The sequence below is a fragment of the Haliotis cracherodii genome, unplaced genomic scaffold (assembly GCF_022045235.1).
Source record: "Haliotis cracherodii isolate W230 unplaced genomic scaffold, xgHalCrac1.p SCAF_3, whole genome shotgun sequence".
Taxonomy (NCBI): Eukaryota; Metazoa; Mollusca; class Gastropoda; order Lepetellida; family Haliotidae; genus Haliotis; species Haliotis cracherodii.
The window spans coordinates 75,726,558-75,751,093 of NW_027266286.1; the positions used below are offsets into that span (position 1 = coordinate 75,726,558).

The 24,536-nt window shown below is 39.0% G+C and overlaps 1 protein-coding gene across 1 annotated transcript in view; it reads right to left on the reverse strand.

Moving 5' to 3' along the window:
* Positions 1 to 928: 928 nt before the first annotated feature.
* Positions 929 to 24,536, reverse strand: part of LOC139475709 (sodium-coupled monocarboxylate transporter 1-like) — a 28,867-nt gene continuing 5,259 nt past the window's right edge. The window contains exons 8-15 of the mRNA XM_071258897.1: positions 8,489 to 8,577; positions 5,956 to 6,071; positions 5,035 to 5,102; positions 3,803 to 3,886; positions 3,128 to 3,306; positions 2,731 to 2,831; positions 1,419 to 1,528; positions 929 to 973 (exon numbers count right to left, since the gene is read on the reverse strand). Coding sequence (XP_071114998.1) covers positions 929 to 973; positions 1,419 to 1,528; positions 2,731 to 2,831; positions 3,128 to 3,306; positions 3,803 to 3,886; positions 5,035 to 5,102; positions 5,956 to 6,071; positions 8,489 to 8,577 — 792 coding nt within the window. The remainder of the gene's footprint in view (positions 974 to 1,418; positions 1,529 to 2,730; positions 2,832 to 3,127; positions 3,307 to 3,802; positions 3,887 to 5,034; positions 5,103 to 5,955; positions 6,072 to 8,488; positions 8,578 to 24,536) is intronic.

Here is a 24,536-nt window from a genome sequence, read left to right on the forward strand (position 1 = left end):
CATAGTCCAATTGAGTTTAACGGAATAATACTTCAAACACGTCAAAAGTTGAAACGTTTAATTTGATACCATCTAACGGTCCGCCTTTAGAATTCACAAAATTATCGTAGGGCTAAGATTATTGCAACTCACATACTTTAATTTAGACTAACGACTGTCGTTGCGCTACAATACGATCGCCTTGTGGAGCGGGCCTTGCACCTCAAAGTTTACAATCACGTCACAATACCCGATGACGTAAATTGTAGAATTTTGTTGCAAGATCAATCGGCGAAACAATGCCATGTGACGTCAGCCTAGCAACAAGGTTGCTGGGGTCAACGAGTGTGCATAGGCTGCTCTCAGTGATCTATCATCTCCACACGCAATGTCGTTGAATAAGCCAAGGGATGTTGAGAGCTTTCAATATTTGTTCGTTAAACGTGTTCCGAGAGTACATAAGCTCGCGTTTTGGTATTACACAATGTGTAACACAGCTGCATGTTTATTAAACGGGTGATCTATTCACGGGCAAGTAATAATAGTCCTAAGCGACAGCCAACGTTATGCTTTTGACGTCACGAAGCATATGACGTCATAGCTAGTGATATTTTTGACAAGCACGAATATATATATACACACACAAACATGAGTTAAATGTTCACTCGGTGTACATGTAATATATAATAAAATAATAAAGTCCACGTTAGTCCAACATCTTCTATATATCATTTTCAGATGTACATATATACATATATCTATATTCTGATCCCGTTGATGTCCATGTATTAGTTAAACCTGACCTGCACTTTGGGGCATATGGCCTTGCATACTTAATAAACCGTCTACCTGTCACAACAAGTACCTATGTTTTGACAGGATTATATGCAGTATCGATGTTATTGAGTGTTGCATGATATTGACATTGCTGCATGCCTGTAACAAACTCTCACACAGCTTCAGTTAGTTCTGTACTTTCTATCGTTTTGGGTTCCTGCAAGACAACAGAAACAAAATACAATGAAGTGTATAAAGAATACAAGATCACATGGACACAACATAACCCTGGGAAATGTCACATCACTGCTGGGTACATGGCGGAGACGCTACAGACAAAGCATGTCGTATCAATGGGTGTCTGAGGAACTTGATAAAGTGAATGTGTAACTGTTATATATTATAATGTCATCCCAGGAGCACGTGACACTAACATTAATGAGTGAGTTGGGTTTAACGCCACCTTTAACCGTGATCCAATTATATTGGTGAAACCCACGAGCACGAGTATGGTGCTGGCAAACCTAGAAACATAATCGGGGCGAACTGGGATTCGAACCCACAATCATAAGTTGCCCAAAGAACGCAACTCTGCACAGCGAATCGCGGCACCTTAGACGACTTGGCCACCCCTGCCCCCGACATTGACATTAAATACGTACCCGAGGTGTATAAGTACACTTCTCTTTTACGTTTTTGGGCAGACACGGAAAGAGCGTTCTGACGATTGGGAAGATCAGTTTAGGGTCCACGTTAACGTTCTTCCCATAACCTGTGGACGAAAGGGCGGCTCAAAAAAGGCAATAGGAAGCAACCAACTGTTCATCATTTCTATCAGTGACACCAGTAATCGAATGTGCATTATTTAAATATTTTGACAACCTATCAAACTTCACGTCATATAATACATTCATTCATTATGTCATCTTTGTCTGTTAAAGAAGCATTTGTACAGTACACGGTATGGTGCATTTGTAATCTGGAGGTAAAGTACATGTTGTGAATTCAAATGGCGCTGTACAGTTAAGATTATGATAGTAATACTAAATACGTGATTGTTTTTATATTGGATTTGAATGTGTGCTACATAAGTAACTGTTTTATGGTTTGCATCTAAATTCATAAGCAAACACAGTCCCGTTTCGAATTATTCGCCTTCAACACCGTAACGGGAAACATAATGATGAACATGTCATGGCAGCAGCATGTGCTGTGTAAGTGTTACCTGGACTGTGATAGATGTGTTACCTGTGATGAGACTGTGGTGTTACCTGGACTGTGATAGATGTGTTACCTGTGATGAGACTGTGGTGTTACCTGGACTGTGATAAGATGTGTTACCTGTGATGAGACTGTGGTGTTACCTGTGATGGGACTGTGGTGTTATCTGGACTGTGATAGATGTGTTACCTGTGATGAGACTTTGGTGTTACCTGGACTGTGATAGATGTGTTACCTGTGATGAGAATGTGGTGTTACCTGGACTGTGATAGATGTGTTACCTGTGATGAGACTGTGGTGTTACCTGTGATGAGAATGTGGTGTTACCTGAAATGTGAGTGATGTGTTACGTGTGATGAGACTGATTTGTTACCTGGAATATGAGAGATGTACCTCTGATGAGACATCGTGTTACCTGTGATGAGACTGTAGTGTTACCTGAAATGTGATGTGTTACATGTCATGAGACTGTGGTGTTACCTGTGATGAGACTGTGGTGTTACCTGTGATGAAATTGAGCACTTACCTCTGATGATATTGAGGAGTTACCTGTGATGAGATTAAGGAGTTACCTGTGATGAGATTAAGGAGTTACCTGGGATGGGACTGACGGTGTTACATGTGATGAGATTTAAGAGACTGTGATGTTACCTGTGATGAGATTAAGGAGTTACCTGGGATGGGACTGACGGTGTTACATGTGATGAGATTTAAGAGACTATGATGTTACCTGTGATGAGATTAAGGAGTTACCTGTGATGAGACTGACAATGATGCCGACAACCACGTTGATGAAGGCCCCTGTGGCTGAGTAGTAGAGAAACGACATGTGGTAGATAGCAAGAGTGTCGTCCCTGGAAGTATATGTTCACGAGGCGTCATTTCTTAATGCAGCAGAACGTACCTTACGTCAAGTTAATGTGTTCATGAAGAAACGTTTGCTGGTTTAAAGGCTAACATTCCTATGTAAAAGCATAACACTGTTTCAATGGGGTGACTGTTTTTAAAGCTATATTTAAGACTATGAAAGTGTTGGACAAATAAGTATGATCAGTAATTTAAGAGTCGAGACAGGACATGCCCTCATTCTCTGGGCTTCATATAGTCACGCAGTATTTGAAACCACAAGAGTACATGAACATTAACCTACTGTTCGGCAGTATTGTTGGCAACCGGTGTTGGTGTCGTGGGCATGGTGGAGTTGGTAGCGTTCCAGTTGCAACCTTGTACAGAGAACTGCGACATTGGCGAGGTGATGTCGTGGATGAAGGCTCCAACAGCGATCCACAACATGACGGTGATGCCAGAGATGTAGCCACACAGGGCACCCTGCAATTGGTAAACATGTGACACTTATCATTTACATCAGCACATATATGGAGAATAGAGAATTACACGGAATAATGACACGACACGAATTGTAATCCTGAAGATAAAACTGAAACATGTACATGAACAAATCGTGTCATGTCACTATTGCGTGAAACATAGTGTAAGCGTTGTGTTAGCATAGCAAAGTTAGTATCCGTTTCCATGTCACCCCTTGTCAATATAATTTCCACCTTCAATGTGCATTGAAAGATTTTCGTCGTAAACAATTATATCAATGTGCTTGATGTGCATTAAACGTGCGGTCAGTACATTGATGATGTATTATTACATGTGGGTCATCAACGAGAACTTTGTCAGAAGTGAACACCGCATGATCAAACGTTGTTCATCTTATACATGATGGCATAACGTTCTATTGTTAGTGTCAGTATTGAAAGTATTCGGTGAAAAGGTTAATAAATAACGGTGTTGCTACAAAGGTGCGAAGACTCACCCAGTGATTGGCTCGAGGGAAGAACATCCCAAGTATGAAGACCCCGAACGCTGGTCCATCAATGACACTGGTGATGTAGGACAACTGTGCAATGTGACACACATACAATCAACCGTTTAATGACGCATTTCCACAAAGAGGGCAATAGCATACACTTTCTTACTCTAAGTAAATCAAGTGTCAACATCATTGCGTTATTGTCAATGGACAAAGAATCAGAAGCTTAACTTCCGTTGTGCAAGGTTTCTCATATACTGAGATAAAATTATTCTTTTTAGCACACGTGATATATTTGACAGGTATGTATTTCTTTTGTAGGTTAGAATGCCCGACAACTAAAACATGATATTGGCCAAACCAATGGGAAGCCATTTGGGCATTTCACTCTGTAAGATTTATTTTGATATGTTGTGCTGGATATTTTGTGCTGGACTTCGAAAAGGGGTAGAATGCCATATAGTGTTTAATGACGCAGTGATCCACCGTTTTTATGATTCTTAACCATTGCTTTAAAAAAATCAGAATGAACATGCATTGGCTATTGACCACCTGTACCATAATTCGTGACATTATGTTTTATGCCATTGAGTGTACTTTTTACATGCGTACTTTTTACAGTGTACATGAGAATTATAATTATAATGGGCTAGCTGGATCAAAATGTTTGTATATATTCAAACTTGCTCATAAAAACGAAACATAAATGTATGATGTCATATTGATATAGTGTATCTATATTGTCATATTATACGCGCTGCTAGAAATATAATTCAGTAATCTTGGACACGGACTAACGCACTGACATGCATATTTGCATTGAGGCTTTTAATGTATATATGACATGTGGTGCATATAGATAGGGTTAAAACTAGGGGCAAAAAAGTAAACATCATTGAATATTGTAAAACCAGAGCGCTTTGAGAAAACAGATAATAATGTTGATTTTTCACGAGGCCTAAGATTATTTCTGGATAAACAATCCATTCTAGCACATACTTGGCTAATGGGTACGTTTCAGGCCTGACATCGGAGGAATTGCCTAACAGTGATTGTTTTTAATTTCGACAGTTCATGACGTCACAGAGGTATATTCACAAATTTTGATTCAATTCAAGCCACAAGTGAGAAGAAAAATAAGCTTGGAAAATGGCCAATGTGAGGGACGTGCAGTGATGAAGTACCTAGAACCTTGTTACTTTGGTGGACTATGTGCGTGCGGTATTTGTATATACCTCAAGCAAGTTATTTATTCCTGAAGCAAGAAACGCTATCCCAATGCACAGAGCTCCACATGTTACAGCTGAAAGCAGACAATATAAAATGTTCATGGTACACTGATATCTTTTCTGACATATTTTACCCGGGCCGGGTTGGTAGCAGTATCTCCTGAGGGTACATACCACATACATTCTTTTGTTAAGTGACGACTCAATACTTCCAGCAAATCGTACCTCTTGATTGACCCAGGGGATTCCAAACTGCTAAATCCCAAAAGAACTCCCTCATACGACTCTTGCTCATAAGTTATTTGATCAAGATGCCCACATTTAAGGACCCGGCAAAGATTTCATAAAGTTTAATAGTAAACATGTGGAGGTCATTTACAAATTTGACGCACCAGTGATAAAAATGATGTATGATGCAATTCCCTATTTTGACTCGTACCATGTTTTTTCAGGTGAACAACTGACTTACCTTTGCATTAGTTTGTTTGGGGTGCTTCCGATATTGCAGGTTGCGGACGCCGGGTATCTCACCATTTGATAGTGATTCATAAACACATATTCATGATATAGTTGTACTATCGGCTCTGCAGAAATTTCTATTGAATATGGAAAGGGTTTTGTCGCTTTTATTTACACACAGCAATGTTTCTTCCTACAATGATTTTATTCTCGTACAATAATAATATCGCCCGTACCACACAGGTGACTGGTTATCAGCATGGACTATATCAATCACTTTTACACAAACCTGCATTGGAATCGGATGGTCAGCAGTATTGTCTCGACTGCAATGTCAGCCCCGACTAGGGGGTCATAGACATGGTTATGTCTCCATAATGGTTGCTTGAGCGTTTGTTTGTTTATGATCACTAAATCTTCAAAATAATTTAATGGATTACACTCAGTCATGAATGACCTATGACCTACTTGTAACCTTGGTGATGACAGAAGCTGTAAAATTGTTGATGTTACAGCTGCAGAAAGGTCGGATGTAGTCCTGTAGAACCACCGCGGACACGGCATTCATCCCGGAAGAGAGGGTGCTGAAAGACATGACTATGTTACATTCATCCCTGGATGAGAGGGTGCTGGGAGAGGTGACTATGTTACATTCAATCTGGATGAGAGGGTGCTGGAAGAGATGACTATGTAACATTCATTCCGGATGAGTGTGTGCTGGAAGAGATGACTATGGTACATTCATCCCTGGATGAGAGGATGCTGGAAGAGATGACTATGCTACATTCAATCTGGATGAGATTGTGCTGAAAGAGATGACTATGTAACATTCGTTCCGGATGAGAGGGTGCTGGAAGAGATGACTATGTTACATTCAATCTGGATGAGAGGGTGCTGGAAGAGATGACTATGGTACATTCATCCTGGATGAGAGGGTGCTGAAAGAGATGACTATGTTACATTCATCCCGGATGAGAGGGTGCTGAAAGAGATGACTATGTTACATTCATCCCGGATGAGAGGGTGCTGGAAGAGATGACTATGTAACATTCATCCCGGATGAGAGGGTGCTGGAAGAGATAACTATGTAACATTCATCCCGGATGAGAGGGTGCTGGAAGAGATGACTATGTTACATTTATCCCGGAAGAGAGGGTGCTGGAAGTGATGACTATGTAACATTCATCCCGAAAGAGAGGGTGCTGGAAGTGATGACTATGTTACATTCATCCCGGATGAGAGTGTGCTGAAAGAGATGACTATGTAACATTCATCCCGGATGAGAGGGTGCTGGAAGAGATGACTATGGTACATTCATCCCGGATGAGAGGGTGCTGGAAGTGATGACTTTGTTACATTCATCCCGGATGAGAGGGTGCTGAAAGAGATGACTATGTTACATTCATTCCGGATGAGAGGGTGCTGAAAGAGATGACTATGTTACATTCATCCCGGATGAGAGGGTGCTGGAAGAGATAACTATGTAACATTCATCCTGGATGAGAGGGTGCTGGAAGAGATGACTATGTTACATTCATCCCGGATGAGAGGTTGCTGGAAGAGATGACTATGTAACATTCATCCCGGATGAGTGGGTGCTGAAAGAGATGACTATGTTACATTCATCCTGAATGAGTGGGTGCTGAAAGAGATGACTATGTTACATTCATTCCGGATGAGAGTGTGCTGGAAGAGATGACTATGGTACATTCATCCAGGGATGAAAGGGTGCTGAAAGAGATGACTATGTTACATTCATCCCGGATGAGAGGGTGCTGCAAGTGAAGACTATGTTACATTCATCCCGGATGAGAGGGTGCTGTCTCTCCTCTTCAACCCTCACTTTAAACAATTTAGAAGTGTAAACCCCCTGCATTTCACATGTAGTCTCGTATATGTCTCTATTCTTCAACCCTCAGTTTAAACGTTTTACAAGTGTTAACCCCCTGAATTCCACATGTAGTCTCATATATGTCTCTACTCTTCAACCCTCACTTTAAACGTTTTACAAGTGTTAACCCCTGCATTCCACATTTAGTCTCATATATGTCTCTCCTCTTCAACTCTCACTTTAAAATTCAAACTATCCACGTTTTATTGGGCGCTTATGACATGCCCGTATTTTTCTTACAAATCACAAGAACAACTGCACGATATCGCACTCACTTACCAAAGACCGATTATATTTAAAAATCTGTCATCTGACTATTTACAATGTCTGTGTGACACCCCTCGCGAATAATCGCGGTAAACATGACTGCCTGAAAACATATTATCCACGCACAAACACAATTCACAGTTTTGAATTCTGTGGGACATTCCTTGTTCTCTGATATCATCCACTGTCATTTTTGACAAAGCAAATTCAACTTGAAAGTGACTTCTAAAAATAAAGTACATTGTTCTTCTCGCAAGTTTTGTTACATTAATAAATCCCCATTCATGGCTTTATTTACTGTATGTTTCGAAATCTGAATACCGGATGTTTAAGCGGAGAATTTAGTTTAAAATCTAGCTTATGTATGATCACAGGTATCTGTTTTTTATCAAATTACCAATTACAATTCTGAAAAGTTGTCGATAAGCCTAAAATGTTGAGAATGTTTGGGAACATACACAAACGCCAATGTGTACTCTCTGCCATATAGGATAGTGTTACTAAATCACGTTTAGCGTATGCCGCTAATGAGATGCCTAGCACATCACGGGTAGTTCAAACTCCGCGGCTGTACGGTCATCCCTGGATTCCTCGTATATGACTAAAATGACAAATGGTCTTTTTCATCAATGCATATAATCTAGATGATCGGCTTGATAATCCACAGATATGGCGGAAAGCTTTGTGTGTAGGGTCACATATTGTTGTTTGTAAGAGTATCTAACTCGTTTTGACTCGTTAGATACGTTTTGAAACAACTCGCTGTGAGATACTGGGTATCTGACAGACACTTGTGTACTGATCTCTATGTACTGCATATATAAACAAACCATATTGCTGTACCTGAGACTGCCACTGAAGATACATGACAGGAAGAGTCCAGGCAGACCTGGCAGGTGCCCCAAGATGTCCATCACAAACAGAGGCAGTAACTGCAATAGTCACAACATCACATTTCAGACACTACACAACTGATGGAGATACGCTGTTTTGAAGTTGAAGAAGTATTACTGTAAGAGTTATTATTGGGAACATAACATTTCGGAGTACATGCTTACTCCTTCATCAGGAGATCTGCCGTAAAAGGAAACTAAAAGTGGCCATTGACATCAGGAGATTTCAGCCAGTCATGAACCGTGACCAGGGATCATATCTGTTTGATAGGAAATACTTAGAAGTTGACGGATGACAAAGTAGGCGCAATTTATGGATGACAATTTATATATTTCACTATAATGGCGACGTTATAGATCCTTATACCGTTTTCAAGAAACGTCGCCATTAGAAGAAAGTAAAGAACTTGTTACCAATAATTGGTTTAATTGTCGCATTATCCCCATCAACGTCAAGTAATCCAGCTGGCTTCCACTTGCATTGTCCATTGCTAATTACCTCTCAGCACTACATTACTGTTGGCCTCCTTAATAAAGTTTCCACCTTTGTTATCTTATTACATTTGTGGTATTTACATGTACATACATCTGCTCTCTGCACCCTAGCATTTATGCACCTGATGACGCAGTAAGCATTCACTCTGAAACGTTGTGTTCCTCATTGAAGAAGTTGACATCCATCCATTCACTTTATTATGTGTATCACTTTTTAATGCCTCTCACAGAGTTGAGTCTAAATGTAGATTAGATACCGCGTATATAATTTGAAACCGAGCGCTTAAGCCTCCATGAAACAGAGTAGAAACAAGCGAATGCGACCTATTGCAGAATAGCAAAATGAAAACAGTTTCAAGGACTTGGTAATAGTAAAATGCATGATGTTCGTGAAAAGTCAACACATGACGGGCAGACGGCATGATGGGTGTAGTGTTTATATCTAAAGTCTATCTAAAACACATAACCTAAATACAACAATAGTTAACATGTCTGCGAGACAACACGTGAAAAAGTGAACAACACGTGCACCACGGACAACTGCAAATGCACGTGCGGGTAAGGGTATAACACGATTGCAACCGCAAGTCAGACATCCACAGTAAAAACACAAAAGAAATGCCACGACTCACAGTCGAACAACGTGAACGAGCCTTGGGTATGGTACAAATGGGAGCCACCCACGCCCATATTGCACGAACCTTCGGTTGCTCCCGTGTTGCCGTTACCAACTTGATGCAACGTTACAGACAGACAGGGCGGACCGCTGACAGGCCACGAACAGGCAGACCCAGGGTGACCACGTCCCATGATGACCGGTACTTGCGTACCTTGCACCTCCGAAATCGCTTCCTGGCAGTGACGTCATCGGCGACAAATGCCCCAGGTCCCAGGGTTAGTCGACAGACAGTGGCCAGGATACTCAGGGCTCATGGAATCAGGGCTCTTAGACCATACAGAGGTGTTTACCGCCGAAGGGGTGAACGAAGGGCGGCGTGTTGCGTGCAGGAGGTCGTACCATATGGTGGAGGGAGTGTCATGGTGTGGGGAGGGATCTGTGGGCAGGAGAGGACACCACTGGTCATCGTTGACGGAAACTTGACGGCTCAGCGGTACATGGATAATATTCTTCGTCCAGGTGTCCTACCATTTCTCCAACAGCAGCCATGTGGTGTCATACAGCCAGAATACGTTTTTGCATGTATTGAGGCATTTGGTGGTCACACATGCTACTGACCATGATTCTGAAAGCTCGAGTTTTGTATCACACCCAACTTAGGGGGGCTCTGACGTCATTCTAGGTCGCGTTGTGATTGTCATTTTCAGTGTTGATTATGTTGATATATTGATCTTCTCAATACACTTTACTTCATGCATGTATGTTCTGTTGTTTTTTAGCAAGACGGACTTCAAACTCTGGTAAAGTTTCTTTTGGACGTCAATTTACTAGTATATTATACATCACAACACTATTTTACTGATGATATGCACTTTATAAACCATGTTTAAATTCTAAACATGTTTGCAGGTGTTTAAATTCTAAACGTGTTTAACGGTTTTAAAATTCTAAACATGTTTGAATTGGGGGATGTTGCGTTAAGGATGTGTTCAGGTGGCAGTTTCAGGTCATGTCATGTGTTTAGACACGAAACGTATTTAGATAGACAATTCTAAATGCGCATACCGTTTAGGATTGAAACACGTTTCTTAACATGTATGTGTTTAATTCTTATTTGTGTTAAAATGCATTTAAAGTAATATTTACTAATCGTCAGCATCTTCGCACTATCTACCAGGCAGGATAGTATATTGGCTTTTTGAAAACCTTCTGGTCGCTGTCATTATTTAAGTTTGAAGAACTCACTAGGCTTGTTTCTTAGTGTGGCTGTGACGTCAATATTGATTGAAGATTCAGCGCCATATTGCTCTTTTTGTAATGAGGTTTGTTTCTTATCTAGCAATAATAACAGTATTGATATGTGTCTAAATATAGGCTATGTATATTCACCCGTAATTTTCAAGGGGAAAGTACAGGTCCCTTTGCTTGATGTCAAAATGCATATATCCGCTCAATGAGGTAAACATTCTAATGCGATCCTTATTTTACTGTAGTAGTATAGGTAATTATGGTTCTGCCGCAACCCCACTGGAGCTGGATTTATATAGCTATACTGCTACTACAGATGGATTTTTTTATGCCAAAATGATTATGCGATTCAATGATAGTCATGAGTTGTATTAAACGAAACATCAATATTAATTAATAATGAATAAATTACTATAGCCAACGAGGATATTGGAAAGGTAAAGGAGCAATAAAAAAATTAGCCACCGCAGCTAAGTTATGTAAAGATGTAGCCAAGGATTGGTTAAAGAAACAAGCGATGTGGCAAATATACTTACCGGCACCGCGTTATATACCGAGGAAGAAGTTTGATATTTTTACAACGAATGAAGTTCATCAGGCTGACCTCTTGTTTCTTCCCCGCGATAAGGTAAAACGCAAAATGTATAGATACGCTTTAACAGTAGTGGATGTGGCTAGTCGATACAAAGAGGCTGAGCCATTAATCTCGAAAGATTCAACAGAAGTAGCTAATGCACTGAGTCGCATATATAAATGCGGACCACTAAAATGGCCTAAGCTATTTCAAGTAGATCCCGGTCGCAAGTTTATGGGATCGGTAACTAAACTGTTAACAAAGCACGATGTCGAAATCAGGCGTGGTGAAAGAGAGGCCCACCGCAGTCAAGCTATTGTCAAAAGATTTAACAGGACATTAGCAGAACATTTGTTTGGCTATCAGTATGGGATCGAAATGAAATCCGAGCGATTGAGATCAACCGAATGGGTGACACGATTATCAGCTGTTGTATCAGCGCTGAATAATGAAGTAACGAGATTGATAGGGAAGAAACCATCCGATGCGATTAAAATGAAATCCGTGACTTCTGAATCTTCAGCACCGAGGAGAGGCAAAGAACGAAAACTTCCGAATAGAGTAAGGATAAGATATTTATACCAGGCCTGTGAACTCAAAGGAGGTCTACATCGCGCAACCGATTCCATATGGTCCCTTAAGACGTATAACATTAGTCGATTGGTTATGAAAGAAGGAGAGCCTATTCTTTATTATCTTCAAGATGGACCGGGTAGGGGATTTGTACGAGAAGAGTTGTTCATAATTCCCAACGGTACGGTATTACCACCATAACCATAAGCATAGGTAGTTACATCATCATTATCAATCCATCTCTTTGTATCTAAGGGGGATAATGATGTCTTGTTCATTCTTAATCCATATATCCTAGGATTGTAACTTCTTAAAGAGTTCATCTCGTGTTTGAACGTTCTACCGTTGAATAATGATTCTTTATACTGTTCGTGTTTGATATGCTTTTTTACCACATACTTCTTAACGCCCTTAGCTTTTCTTATCTCCCCATTATCAGACTTTTTTATAGAATACATCTTAGGTCTTAATCCTACATACTCCGCTATAGGGGTCCCAGCACATTCATCCTTCATCTTACCTAACACCTTTTTATTTACTACGCTGTGCAGTGGATTATCTTTTGGGTAATCGCTCGTGTCGTACATATCTATTTTTTTCTGCCATATCTTTATACACATCCTCGGTTTGTATTTCCATCAACAAAGAATCTGTGTCAGTATATAACACCTCGCATCTATCGCCGTATTGCTTCTTAAGTTCGATGTAATAAAAGTCATACATTAAGTGTTTTGACAAGTCGAGAATACTCATACCGACGTACACCGGTCTGTTGAATTTTATATTACTCTTCTGCATATGCAACGCGGCTAAGTCGTTATCGAATATCTTGCTTCTGTTAAAAGCCGGACTGGCTATAAGTTTCCTGAGTCTTTCTTCCTCATTAGATCTGACTAATTTAACATCAACACACTTCCTTAGATTCTCCATAGTTTTACCAAATACTGAGTTATTCATGAGCTTATATAGATTCTTTTCAAAATCGCTGGTAGCTATCTTTCTTAAATCTGTGTTCAGCCTTATATAGGGCTCCATCCAAGGGCTTTGATCAAATTTTAGAACTCTGTGTATTTTCTTAAGTTTCATACCTAACGATAGATAGAACTGGAGATTTCAGTAGTGAACTATATATTTTGTCTTATCCATCAAATTTGGTACGAGTTTTTCTACGTTAGCTAACCTAGTATTACCCATCAAGGGGTGTTGATATTCCGACATCCAATCTTTATTAACCATTAATCTTTCGGGAGCTAGGGGATAACTGTTATGGTCTTTATGTAACGAACTTGGATATTCCAAGTCAACTTCTAGTATGTACCCTTTATTCGCATCATTATTATTCACATCGATATCATCAACCCACTCAAAACCACCCATGGGTAAAGGTTGACTCATAGTCCATCCGTACAAATTGTTAGCGTCGAGATATAATATACGAGTGTCGGGTTTACTCGGATTGTATCCTTCCACTTTCTAAATATCTCGAATATATCGGCTAGTAACAATACATCGGTTTTTAAGTACAGATCGTGATAATCACCTAAATTCTTACAACCTAATTTATCCCAGACCGTAAGAGCGTCTTCACAATCGGCATCTAATCGGCATTATTTTAGATTCTGTTAAGTTACTATAGAATGATTCGAGGGGTGCTAATTCAGTTTCTTCGAATCTAGACTCATCATCCATATATTCGTAAGGATATACACCTTTTCTCAGCAACAAATGACGAGTTATCTTATCAGTATATTTATTTGTTATCGCAAAGTCATCGGGATTTTTCGCATTAGCTAAATTGTCCAGGGAAGATAACAGAAACAGAGTCTATGAATCTAAGCCCATTACATTGCTTTATTCTAGATTTCCCATCCTTGTCCCTATAATGTATAGGTTTAGTCAACGAGAACGATATGTATTTTTCCATATTATTAGGAATGCACGTTAAACCGCCGTCGGTCTTTGAGATAGCTTGCATAATGAGATGTGAATCGTATCCCCTAAGGTTACACAATGGGGATGGGTATTGTTTGAGAATTCATTTTTAGTTTCAAGTTACACTCGTTATGAGAGGATCCCCGATAATTACCCGTGACGTGGCAATGATCTTTTACAGAATCCCCATTAAGGGGTTTATTACAAACATGACAACTCGTTGACTTCTTATGGGCCCTCCAATCATCCCTCGTCATACACATGGGTTTCTTACACGATAATTTTCCCCTGATTATTCTCTCTTCATTTTGTAGATATTCTAGGAACTTTCCCCCTGCATCGGGACCTCTGTAAATCACGGGAGTGTTTGTTTTCCCATCATACCTTACAACTATATATCCAAACCCACAAGGAATATGTTCTTGAGTTTTGTACGTAAAACTACTATCAGTATTGCATTCAGTATTTTCTATGGGTTTGATAAGCGCTTCGAAGTGGGCGTAAATTACGTACGGTACTGGCATTTGATTACAATAATGTTCAAATTTTAATATATTTTTTCCGTCTTTAGGCATATCGATCCTGATAGCAGTCTGTCCAACACCTCTACAGTCTTCTTTATGCGCTTCTAATAGATCTTGTCTGCTGTACCCATGAAGGCATCTTTCACAGAAATATTTCTTTCTAGCATGTTTTGTTTGATCGTATAATAGCCTGTTTAAACTCTTTATCCATGTATAATGATATTTACCATCTTTTTCGATCAAAAATGAATTGATTCTGGGAATATGTTCCGGAGCAGAGCTTATCCTGTGTACAACAATTCCTTTAGAATGTCTGAAAACATTTATAGCTAAAATATTTTGCTTTTCCACCTTATCAATTTGTGATATTGGTGTAGGTTCGTCTATACCATCAAAGTTGAGTCCATCGTTTTGGGGATAGCTAGAAGGTCTATTTGCAATTTTAGAATCTACGGGGATCAATGCAGATCTTATCATCATTCTTAAACAGTCATCGGATTTATTTTTTACATTAATTATGGCTTTTTTCTTCTTATAATATGGGGGTAAATCTATATAAGATCCACCTTTGAAGGGCATATAATTTGCTATATCTAAACATAAACTATCAATTTTATCCACACCCCAGCCGAACCTCTATTAGTCCAACATTCTAAAGTTTCCTGTATCCTCTGAATTGATGTATCTAATGATGCGTTTATAGTATCGGATTCAGTTATAACTTCTTGATTGCTACGGAAATATGGTTCGGTATATTCGGTGCTATCGTCTGTGTTACTATTACTCAATAACATTTTAATCGTCTGCTGGTATTTTATACTATGTAAATCATCTAACTCCTCGTTAATTTTACTCCATATGATGGGCTTAATATCATTAACATCCATGTTGGAATTAATATCCATCTTCCAACCTCTTAGATATTTACCAACGCCGGTGGATGATGTGGGTACAAATATTAATTCTTGTTGTTTATTCTCAACATCATTAGGTTGATTATTATCTAGTAAAACCATCAATTCAGCTCTTCTCATTCGAGAATAACCTCTCAGCCCACTGTTTCTCGCTTGAGCTTTGAGTTCTCTAACAGTCTGGGGTTTGTTGTATTCCAAACCTAGTAAGGTAATCAATTCAGCTTTTCTCATTCGAGAATATCCATGTAGACCACGTTGCTTTGCCATAGCATTCAACTCTCTGACAAAAACCATTGTGACCATGGTATATGCAAAATGAAACAAATGTCTAATTGGTTGTTTTTCATATATCTAAATACGTATTCTCCCCAACCTATTCCTCTCATTGATGTAATCTCTCTTCCTAGCATAAATAATCTGGTTCCTGACCCTATCAGCACCGTGTTCCCTACATAAACAATAACGACCTTTGACCCCTATCCCGCATACAGAACACATATAGTTTATGTTTCCGCGCCTGATGTAATAATTGTGTATGCCGCAGTAAATATCAACACCGCGTTAGTTACATAGAGTTTTTTTCCCCATGAGTGTAAATCTACAATGATTCATGGTTTATTACATCTATCATATCATTTGTCTAAATGCAAATAACATCTACACTATTGATTAGGCAGTCAGTCAACGCTATTTATAGATTAGCTAACTAGGTCATGGTTTATGCATAGCCACAGCTGTCAGTCTGGTTGTTTATGCGTAGTTATGGTATAGCTGAAAATCAATACAGCAGTCAATCCCAACATGATAAATTTTACCTCGCGGTTCTTTTGTTCCTCTGATGGTGTATAAAACTGACTCATTGTTGGTCTCGGTATTGGGTCAAGTTTTTTCCCATAAATGAGGAAGTATTCGTGAATGGCAGATTCGACATCCTTAAACGTTTGAATTGAATGTCCTTCCTTACGCATTTCTTCATGAATTAAATCTAATCTCTTCATTCTCTGCCACGTATATTGTGACTGGGCTCCTTGGAGTTGTTCCATTGCTTCGTTATGTTGTTTACGCTCCTCTTCAACTTCTTTAGCATTTGATTCCCTCATACAAGAAAATAAATAATTACTCCCCGAAAAAGCTAGAGCATTAACAATAGCTCCACCGACCATCATCGCAATTGTTGCCATAGTATATGAATATAAAATATTCAATGTTTAATTACTTCATTATGTCTTCCGAAATAAGCCCTTGTTTGATGGGCATATCCTTCGTTGCCATAGCCAATCCAATATCCAGAATCATCATACCTATATCAAATCCATTAAAATCTAGCTTGGGAGATGTGGCTTTAGTAATCATTTTAGCTATACGGGCATAGCCAATGACCAAGCCGGTGACCACCAACATTTTACCGTCTGTAACTGGAGTAGTCATGCTTCTTATAGCATTATATGGGGGCTAACCTCTAATTGAACTTGTTGTTGCACTAGGGGTGACTTTTTCTCTTCTCCGGTCTTATAAAAGAACCATAAAGCCGCTATACCAGCAACTCCTACTAGTGCCCATGTTTTAATCGGATTAATATTTGAATTATTTATTAATTTCGCTTTCCTTGCGAGTCCTCCCTTTCTTCCTGCGGCTATTTTCAAAGGATTCTTTGTCATCCTGGGTTTTAGTATTTTCTTATTCACTTGTGGTGGTTCCTCAATCTGTTGTGCATCCTCGTTCACAATCTGTGGTGTCTGTTGAGTCTCCATTATTTATTTGAACTTCGTTCTTTATATTATTAAGTGGGCACGTATGTTTAAATTGACAATACCTAGCCGTTATTAAAGCTGTGGTGAGTGGAGCTGAGAACATTCCATATCTATGATAAAACTCACAGCTCACTGAGCTTATAGCGTGTTCGATGAATGGGTCTTTCTCTAGAGATTCGCATAAATACATGCGATGTTCAGCCGGGATAGGGAGAAACGTACTAGCTACGACTGTGTATAGTTGTAATATAGACGACCCTATCGTTTTAGTCATGGTAGCTCCCAGTCTAGACTCGTAACCCGCGTACAGTTTTTTAATTTCTTCATCGGTCATGTTATCAATTTTTTCGATGGTATAATTTTCTCCCAAATATTGGGAACATTTTCCACCGGCTACCAAAGCCGCGAGTCTTTCTCTATGTTTATCTAAAGATTTATCTGTAACTACTTCAGCATCTGCATCAGATTCTTTGAGCATTTGTTCGATGAGTTCGTCGCATTCCATAATGTAATACCTAAGGAGATATTTAAGTCTAACATAATATAATATGACATATCCAATACATCCTGTAATAATGAACTGTTGCGAAAGAATGATGATTTCGAACCACATTATGTCATATTAACCGTTAATGTTCAATTTGCTACATTTTGCTATAATTTTGCTATAATTTTGCTATAATTTTGCTACTTTTTGCTATAATTTTGCTACATTTTGCTAAGCAATTGCATAAGCAGCTGGTTGATCGGTTTTTAATACGAGTTTACAGTGCTTCGTTGCCGATAACAGTTTTCTGACTTTATCTCGTTCGAGCTTGGTATAAATGACATCATTTTCGCGTAAACATTCCTCGAATGAATCTCGATCTTTGCAATGAAACAGTTCTTCCCATTTGGTCTGCTCTCTGAGATCTTTCAGGACAGAGTTGTATTTTTGAGTAAGTACCCAAACGCTATGTTGAGTATGCCGACCGGAGAATGCTAAATACGAAAGCATATATTTCTTTTTTGTGAGTTCTTTACTCGCGCTGCAGTCGTCTATTACAAAAAGGGTTGATTCTCCTTTGTATTTCTCGTGACATACTCGTAAACAGTCTTGTAAACGATCACCGGGATCGACTCTGTGTACCCCGTCATCATTCATTACCCAATCTCTCGATAGGTATGTTTTATTAACGCTTATAGTCGGGCACAGAATATTATAATATGATCGAAAACGTCCCGATAATGACTTTGTAAAATATCAAGAATAAAAGCTGTTTTTCCGCAGCCCATTTGCCCGCATATGATAGCACAGTGCGGATCTTTAGGTAAAAGATTATTAAAAGATTGCTTGCACGAATCATCCATTCTGTATATTAAGTTGCGCATCCATAATCACGTACAAATATATGTTTAATTTACCAGCCGTTTCCTGGAGCTTCGTTATCTGTATAGTGACACCCTTGCTAGCATTTTCTATTCTCCTACCACTGCCGTGTAGTTGGTCATCGTCCGTGGTTCGCATGTCGAGCCATAGCGCGTACTTCGTGGCGAGGTATTCACCCATCGATACACTCCCGAGAGACAGATCTTTCACGACCGCAATAACTTCTGGGGAACGTTTTATAGAAGGAAGTTTTTTAATCTCATCCCACTGGTGATACGCTAGCATTCCTTGGCTATATAGTTGATTAGGAACGCCCTCGATAGTCAATTCTACTTTTGTAATCTTGGGATTGTAGAACTTCTCGGTATTTCTTTTAAACGCATTGGAGGGGTCCTCGAACAACATTAAAATAGCCTTCAACGACCTAGTGGGAACGTTCAGATTGATATACCACATCGTATCTTTTTTGTCCCTCGTGATCTTTCGGTGTCGCAGCACGCGATCGTACAAAATTGCTAAACTTCCCGAATACTGGTTACGAATTTGTCTGGCTAATTCGGGATCCTTTATTATATCGTACTCCAGCGAGATATTGTCAATGGAATAGCTAGCATCTTCACCACTGGTTTTGATTACTCTACCGCAGTCATTAAAAGTGAGTTCGTATTCTCACCTATCGCCTAGGGATGCTTGATAAAAGGGCATGTGGGAATCTAGTAATTCAAAGTCTAGGGGAATATAGAATCGATTACCTAATGCGTCGGCAACGGCCTTATCTTTTACGATGGTACTATCACCATTATCAGCGCCCACGTGCAGTCTCAATGTGTTCTTATTACAAATACCTTGGTTTTCCCGCTCTTTATCCGTTCTCCAGAGATCCATGTAACAATAGTATACATCGCTATCGTCGATACTCAAAACCTCATTACAGCTAATTTTAATCGCGATTTTCTTAACGATAGCACGACCTATGTTCTGAACGGGCTCCCTGTTAACATCGGTAGAAGTCAAAATAATCGTAAATGATAGTCGGACAGTTCCCGGGACTAACACATCGTGTGCGACGAGATTAGGAAAGCGAACCAGAAGCATTTGATTCTGATCGATGGTACTCAGGTTATTAGTTATAGTTACAGACTGACGAATTGCTTTGACCCCTAATGGATCTCGAAGTGTACGTTGTGGGTTTGACTTGCGTCCGTATAGCGAAGACATTGTTATATTGAAATTATATAACCATATGTTTAATATAAAAATGGATGATATTAATCTAGATAACATAACTGATACTAGTACAATCGAAGAGGGTACTGATGAAACCAGCATGAATCTTAACGATGAACTTTTACAATCAACCGTCAATGATGAACTTTTGAAACCATCCGTTAATGATTATTACGATACCTTTAAAGATGTTAGTCCTATTGTTCGTGACTATTCAAAGTTTACGATAGATAGTAAAGGAATATTGCGACTGCGTGGCGAACCTGATATTGACCTTATGCATTATTGTACTCGTAAGCCCCTAGCCTTGTCTACGATAGCCGCTAAACACGGTATTGGCACTGTTCGTGATAAATTAGGTTTTATGGACTACTCGCGGCTTTCCCCGAAGACTACTAAGGCTCTTCAGACTGTGTGTGATAAACTTGTTAACAACACAGATCATTTGGAAGCTTCCTCGATGGTGGCCTCAGACGGACTCGGAGAAATCTTAGATAGCTATTACGATAATTCCACGTTACAGGTACCATCCTCGGAGTTTAGTATGAGGGTATTATGAGGTCTTGACAAGGCAATGCGAACAAAGCAGGGAGAACTCATGAATAATACGTCCAAGATATCCGAAATCGACAAGCATATAGCTTACGAGAAAACAAAACTTGAACAGGCGGGCGATGAGTTCAGTAGACGCCGCGTAGCAGAAAGATTGCGCAATTTAGAAGATGAAAGATCGGACCGCCTCGAAGCAGCTTCCAGTAATAGAAAGGCACTTCGTTCACAAATCAGTCGAATTCGAGAAACTATCGATCAAGTCCTAAACGATGACACTACACTGGCCGATAAAATTAAAACATTGTTCAGAGAACAGGGAATAACCATTGCCAGTATTTTAACCGCGTTGGGATTATTTATATTGACTTTGACTCTCGCGTAAACGGGTGGCACAGGTGGTACAGGTGGTGGCGGATCACCGCCTACGTCGGATGGTATAAAAGAGTGGATAAAAAAAGCATTTAAAAGCATTAGGTTCAGTACTGGGAAAGCTCGCTGAGAAAGCCGCGGCCGCACTTCCCGGTATAATAGGGAGTTTTGTTTCCTGGCTATTGAATTTATTAGCTAAGACCACCACTTGGCTTAGTCAAAACTTGTGGGCACTGATCGTAGCAATCGCAGGGCTGTTGTACGTATCCGCTAAGAACTATTTAACCAAATCATGAGTAAACCAGCCGTGACTCCACCTAATACAAGCGCTGTTTTTTCATCGATATGTTGTTGATTTTTAGCCGCAATATGCGGTGACACTTGTGTGTTAGTAGATGGTTGAGCGATAGCTGGTGTTTGTGGCTTGACTATTCCCTTTTCGCCAGTGATTGTTTGCGTTATTAATTCGACGTTAATATCTGAATTTATACCTGGTTTTTGTTGATCGGTAGCAATAACAATTTTATTATTATAACCGATCACTTGGCCGATCTTAAGTTCCATATTACTCGGAGACATGTATAGTCCTGGTGCATAAACGTAGTCTACTTTGGATTGAGCATACTGTAATACATCTTGAAAACGCTTTATAGACGATGGTATGTCAACTGGTGAATTAATGGTGTTCTCCATGTTTGAGACAAACTGATTTTGCGCATCGAACGCCGTCCCAGAACCGATAATGGACGTTCGTGTTGCGATTGTGCTCCGAGAATTGCCCATACATAAGTTCTTATCGATTCATTAAATCTTACAAATCCTGGGTTAGTAAAATTATTTTCCTTTTTATCATTAAGGAATTCATTCCATGCTGTATCGTTCAATTGTATAAATGTTCTAACAATATAAATTAACCCACTCTTAAAACTCATAATATCCCCTCTCCAATCGTTACTATAAAGTTCACAGCTTTTATACCAATGACTGTTTTTTTTAAAATAATCATATATTCTTGAGTAAAGTTTGCTGGTACCCACCAACTTAAGAAAATGAACTTTATCTTTATTAAGTTCTTTCTATACATAATCGCTTTCTTCTTTGACGGTTATTTTTTCTTCTGTGTAAGGAACACCTAGACAATGGTTTGCTCCTTTAATACGCCAATCTTTACTCGTAGAAACATTAAATTCCTGACAAATACGCTCATACGCGGACCTATCATAATTATTATTTGCGGAATTCCACGCTCGATCCTGCGGTAATGGAGCACTAATTTCTTTAAGTATACGTCTAATCTGATAGTACACATGGAATAATATAACAGACTTATATAGTTTAAATACTGGAGAATAAAGAGATATGCCACATCCCGTTGTGGCACACCATATGGCAAAGTTTAACTGATTCTGCCAAAATTGCATCGGATTGTGAAACCAATCGTGCACCATTTTATCACTAGTTGCCTTGACCCTGTAAAATTCAGCACCAGAGGCAGTTACTATAATCGATTGATTAGTAATGTAAGTTGATTTCATATTTAAGTTATGATATAGTATCATTATATATTTAATATGTATGTTACACTCCCGGGAATAACAAATGGTCAGTCTATTGAACTGCTTCATACTATCGATAACTCGGATGGACAACTTGAAGTAGCTCTATGCAATGTAACCTATTACCCGCTGAGGACCAATATAAATGCTGCGAAAAGAAATAATAAGAAATGGATAAATGGAGACGTGCACACTATATCTGATGGGTATTTCAGCGTATGCTCACTCAATGATGAAATTGTTATGCCTTTTGGGTATAGTCTTACACAAAATGAGTCAGATGGGATACTGATTTTAAGCGCTGGAGAAAAGGTCGTAATTCTTCACGAGAATTTAGCAGACACACTTATACGACCCAACAAAAGAGAGCGTGGAGTTAAATTGCCTGACTTAGTTCCCTATAAAGAACATCCATCTTGACCAGATCAGTACGACGGATAATATTCAACTAGAAAGTCCTTCAACTCTACTCAGATCTATTACAGTCAAAGATGAAAAATATAATAGCGGTAGAACGGAATCTTTCTCACCATTACAATATAAAAAAATGAAGCGGGGTATTATTTCAGACCTCAAAATTGATGTAGAACACCAACCTGTACATATAGGATACTTAAGTGTAACACTCCATATTATAAATAATGGTTGATTCCATATTTAAGTTGTGAAATAGTATCATTGTATATTTGATATGTATGTTACATTCCCGGGAATAACAAATGGTCAGTCTATTGAACTGCTTCATACTATCGATAACTTGGATGGACAACTCAAAGTCGCTCTATGCAATATAATGTATTACCCGCTGTAGACCAATATAAGTATTGCGAGAGATAATCATAGGTTCTTAATAAATAGAAAAGAACACTTTATACCTGATGGGTATTACAGCGTATGCTCACTCAATGATGAAATTTTTAAACCTTTGGGAGTTAGTCTCACACAAAATGAGTCGAATGGGATGCTGATTTTGAACACTGGAGAACATGAAGTAGGTATTGTCGTGTACTTAACAAAAACACTTGGATTTTTATTAGGAGAAGAAAAAATATTTATATTAATACCACCCAACCAAACATGGCATGGAGATAAATTACCCGATTTAGTTCCCTATAAAGAGTTGTCCATCCATCTTGATCAAATAAGCACAACGGATAATATTCAACTAGAAAGTCCTTCAACTCTGCTCAGATCTATTCCAGTGAAAAATGAAAAATAAAATAGCGGTAAACGGAATTTTTCTCAACATTACAATATAAAAAATTGAAGCGGAGTATTATTTCAGACCTCAAAATTTCTGTATTAGATGTAGAACACCAACCTGTACATATAGGATACTTAAGTGTAACACTCCATATTTTAAATAATGGTTGATGCATCATGCCCTGGAATACTCAGACAATGTAATACAATTGCGCTTTCCGATCTCGGAGACACGGAAGGATTCGATAAACCCGGTACCAATGGTAAGTTATACGCTTTACACTTACACGATAATGTATACAAGCGGAAAGAAGTTACATTCACGGGTAATCTAGAAGATTTAAGCGATGTCGACGTTAGTAGATTCATTAAAAACACTTCGTACAATATTACTCGCAACGGCAAGAATAAATGGACTATGGTCGAAGCAAACATCGAGTGGCTACTGATTATCGTCATTACCCCACCTTATGTGTTGATGGGTAAGGGACATAATTTAACTAAGATAATAAATAGTGGCATCGTACTTGCGGCTTATATCCGATCAAAACGAAAAAGTGTGTTAGTCACTTTTCTGCCAGAAGACCCAGGTCATATGTTATATAGTCGTCCGGCAGTTCAAAATGTTAGATTAAATTTGTTTACTGAATTCGATGATATTAAAGTTAACTTGAGTGCAATACCCAATATTTCTACTCTTATTATTGAAGTCTTGATCGGAGATGCACCGGTAGATGCCTTCGAAATTTTACCAGGTCTATCGATTAAATGGCTCAAGAAACACGAGCGTCAACGTTGCAGTATTATTCATATCGGAGCATCGCCCGTTGCAACCCTCGAGGGGGTCCAAATTATTGAAAGTGGTAGTATTTCTCTTACTAAGATATTCTTGCCGTATAATATACATTTGATAAGGTTGATGTATACTCTCAAAACATTTAAGAAAGACCAATTAAAGACTATTATATATTCGTAATATACACTATGAGTTTATATCCAGCGCTTGATGAGGCATTTGAAAAGATGGAAACTGTTGATGGATTTCGATTACATCAAATAAGCGACATAAAACATCGAATAGAGAAGAATAGG